A 3,386-nucleotide genomic window follows, 5' to 3' on the forward strand; every position below is an offset into this window, starting at 1 on the left:
CCTAAACGCAGGGTGCCCCAGCCCTGGCGCTCCCCCCAGCCACCTGGTCGGCCGCCCCTCCTCCAGCGGCCCCCGCGGGGGAAGCAGGTGGCCGGTTTCTAAAGAAAAAAGCCAAAACTTTTATTATTTACACGTTTGGGCAAAAGTACAAAGTATAATACAGGCGCCCGGCCCGGGGGGTGCGGGCGAGGGGCGGAGAAACGTAAGGCGCTTTCTTTGTCAGGCCTGGGCCTGGGGCGGGACTGGGCGCGGGGCGGGGGCTCGGATTGTGCAGCCGCGCGGAGCCCGGGCCCAGCCCCCTCCGCGGCCGGTGGAGATGCGGCCGCGCCCCGGGGCCTAGTCGAGCTCGGAGGCCCCTGTCCCTCTCGGCCTCGGGGCCCCCCCCACCCCAGCCCGGCTGGGGGCCCGGGGCACCCCGCCGGGTAAGGGCGGCGATCCATGAAGAATGTGCGCGCTGGTGGCTCACACCAGAGAGGTGACGGCGGGGACCTTGGAGCTGTCCTCCTCCCAGGGCTGCAGATTCTGCAGAGCAAAGAGCGACGAGTTGTGCAGACAGAGAGGGTCGGGCTGGATGGAATCGTTGAGACTCTTTTGGAAGGCGTCGTGTTGCAGCTGCAGCATGAGCCGGCTCGCCTGCTGCCGCTCCGCCTCCCGCTCCTCCGCCGTCTGCCGCCTGCACCGGGGGAGGGAGAGGGACAGCACCGTCATGCACCCGGCACTGCGGGGCCGCCGGCGGGGCCCCCAGCCCTCCCGGGAGCGGAGGCCAGCCGGGAGCCTCGAGGCGCAGGACCCGTCTGTACCCCTGCTGGCGCTGTGCGCCCGAGGCCCGCGCGTCGGGGGAGTGGGTTGGCATCGTTTGTTTTTGTTTTGTGTCGGGTGGTCGCCGGGAGGGGACTCAGCCCGCCGCCCACCTGCACGTCCGGGTATTGTGGCTTCGCCAACAACAAAGATGTTTCTTTTGCGGGATAACAGGGACATGGCGTGCGTGTAACTGACTCGGCCCTGCGGACAGTCAGTTCGCTAGGGTCCGCGGGTGGGAGGGCTGCTCTGCAGCTGCCCGCGCTGTGTCCCTGGGCCGGGTCAGCCTCACCCAGTTCTCCCAGGCCCTTCCCGAACCTCTCTTCCAAAACACGATCGCTTCGCCGTTCACGGGTTCGATGGAAATAGGGATCGGATAAAAACGGGGCTGGAGTCAGGATGGGGAGCCTAAGGGGGAATGCGGAGCCCGCGCCGACTGTCGGATATCCGAGAGGGCAAGCGGGAAGGATTAGGGGAGTGCGAGAGAGCCCGGGGTGGGGTGGGGCGGATGCGGGTGGAGGTGCAAGTGAGAGGAAACCGAGAGGGCGCAGAGTCGGAAGACAACACGGAGAGTTAGAGAGGCGCACGAGAGCGACACGGATGAGAATGGAGAAGCCGAGGCGCGGACACAGGCCGGCGGGAAGGAGAGAAGGGAGATAAAATTTGGGAAGGAGTGGGGAAGCGCATCCCTGAGAGGGCGGTTAGCGGGGAGCAGAGAATGAGGAGAGCGCGAGGCTGAGGCGCGGGGCGGGCGAAGAGCGGGTGCAAGCGGCCAGGCCTCTCTCACCGCCACTTGGTCCTCCGGTTTTGAAACCAGGTCTTGACCTGCGCGTCCGTCATTTTGAGCGACTTGGCGAGCGCCGCCCTCTCGGCCGAGGCCAGGTACTTCTGGCGGTGGAAGCGCTTTTCCAGCTCACAGATCTGCACTCGAGAAAAGGACGTGCGCGGCTTCTTACGCTTGGGCGGCGTCCTGTTCTGGTAGGGGTGGCCGATGCGCCGGGTCACGGTGAAGGGCGTGAGCGCCGCCGCCGCTGCGGAGACACACGAGGGCCCCTGAAGCCCAGCCCGGCTCCACTGCCCTTCAGGCCCCATGCGGACCCCGTGTCGCCCGGTAGAGCACAGAGTGCTCCGCTATTTCGTTGGTCCCCCGCGTCCCCAGCAGCACCAAGCCGGGCGGGAGACACTCTCCTCTGCCCCTGGGCGTAGGCTTATTTCCCCGAAACTCCCTGATTTTCCAACCCCCTGTGGTTTCCCAGAGCGCCGAGCGCTGAGGCCTCCGCCGCGCCTGGGCCTCCAGAACCGTTTCCCAGAGTGGAGCACCTAGGGCGCGGCGCCTCTGGCCCCGGGAGGGCCGAGGCCCGGTGCCTGTTGGCTGCCTGCTCACCTGTGAAGCGGTCTTTCACGAAGCGGCGGCTGCTCTCCATCCAGGGGAAATTGAGGCCGCCCAGGCTGGAGACCGTGGGCACGGAGGGCATGGCGGGCAGCGCGCTAGGCAGAGGCGGTGGCACGGCCCCGGGCAGCGGCCTGTGCGCTGGCACTCGGATCACGCCGGCGGGCGCCAGGCTCAGGTTGACACTGTAAGATCCCGGGTCCTCGAAGGGCGCGCCGAGGCCGGCAAAGGAGGCGGGTAGAGACGGGTACGTGGCGCCCGGACGGCCCCCGGGGGGCCCTCCCAGGTAGCTGGCGCCGTCGGGGCCCCGCGGGGCTGGTGCGCTGTCCTGGTCCGGGCTGTTGAGGATCTGGTCGATGCCGAAGCTGATGGGCTCGTGCGGGTGCGGGGTCTGCGCGCTGGCGGGCGCCTCCATCCTGGGCGGGCGGAAGGGCTGGGCTGGGCTGGGCGGGGAGGCGGCTGGGTCCCTGTTACGGCGCGGCCATGGAGCGCCCGGCGCCTCTCGTTGCACTGAAACTTTGCCAAGAGTGCGCGGGCCCGACAGGCTCTGTGTCATCTTTCTTGAACCGAACCTGGAGTTTCCGCTGCTAATTCCTCTCCCGCCGCAGCCATTGGCTGCGATCAACAAGCCTCTTTCCTCCCATTGGCTCCCGGCTTTCAATAAAGGCCTAATTCATGGAAATAGGAGCTTAGGGACTGTTCCAAGGTGACATCATTTTAACAAACGAACAATAGGTCAAATTTATTAGCTGGGATAATGGGCGGCGGATATTAGCGCCCGAACCGCAGCCTCCCAAACCCGAAATCTAACGAAGCTGCAATTAGCAGACGCTCCCCGCTCCTCCCGGCCGGGGCCGCTTCCCGGCCGCAGCGCGGGGCGGGTTAGGGCGCTCTGCTGCTGAGATTGCCTTTTGCTGAGGGGGGTTTCGTTTTCTTCCAAATTTTTTCATCTGGGTAAAAACCAAACCATGTGAATTCTTTCAATTACAATGGAGTTGCAAGCCCGGAGCGACCCTGTGGAATCCGCGGAAGCGTCTTGGACACCCCACCTCCACGGGAGCAACGAAAGGAGCGCACCTCCCGCCGCAAGCTCCGCGCTCCCAGCGCGCGGGGTGAGGGGAGCACCGCAGCACGCTCCGCGCTCGCGAGGACACCGACCCGCGTGGGGAGAATTCACCCCCGCCCGGGCCACTTTGGA

The 3,386-nt window shown here is 66.3% G+C and overlaps 1 protein-coding gene across 1 annotated transcript; it reads right to left on the minus strand.

Annotated features, from left to right (window-relative positions):
- Positions 1-456: 456 nt before the first annotated feature.
- Positions 457-2,618, minus strand: LOC111141192 (T-cell leukemia homeobox 3). The gene is made up of 3 exons (XM_022493584.1): positions 2,183-2,618; positions 1,586-1,829; positions 457-673 (listed from the first exon to the last, which is right to left on the minus strand). Exons 1-3 carry the CDS (start codon positions 2,601-2,603, stop codon positions 463-465), a joined length of 876 nt encoding a protein of 291 aa, XP_022349292.1. The 5' UTR covers positions 2,604-2,618; the 3' UTR covers positions 457-462.
- Between the last annotated feature and the right edge of the window lie 768 nt (positions 2,619-3,386).

This window comes from Enhydra lutris, unplaced genomic scaffold, assembly GCF_002288905.1.
Source record: "Enhydra lutris kenyoni isolate GAN:26980312 unplaced genomic scaffold, ASM228890v2 scaffoldscaffold5, whole genome shotgun sequence".
NCBI lineage: Eukaryota > Metazoa > Chordata > Mammalia > Carnivora > Mustelidae > Enhydra > Enhydra lutris.

What these genes read in the sequence shown, in the direction of transcription:
- LOC111141192 (XM_022493584.1), bottom strand. Translation starts at nt 2,603, where the DNA reads ATGGAGGCGCCCGCCAGCGCGCAGACCCCGCACCCGCACGAGCCCATC. An exon ending in CGTGAAAGACCGCTTCACAG is followed by an intron (nt 1,830 to 2,182) that starts GTGAGCAGGCAG and finishes GTGTCTCCGCAG; the next exon opens with CGGCGGCGGCGCTCACGCCC. An exon ending in AACCGGAGGACCAAGTGGCG is followed by an intron (nt 674 to 1,585) that starts GTGAGAGAGGCC and finishes CCCCCGGTGCAG; the next exon opens with GCGGCAGACGGCGGAGGAGC.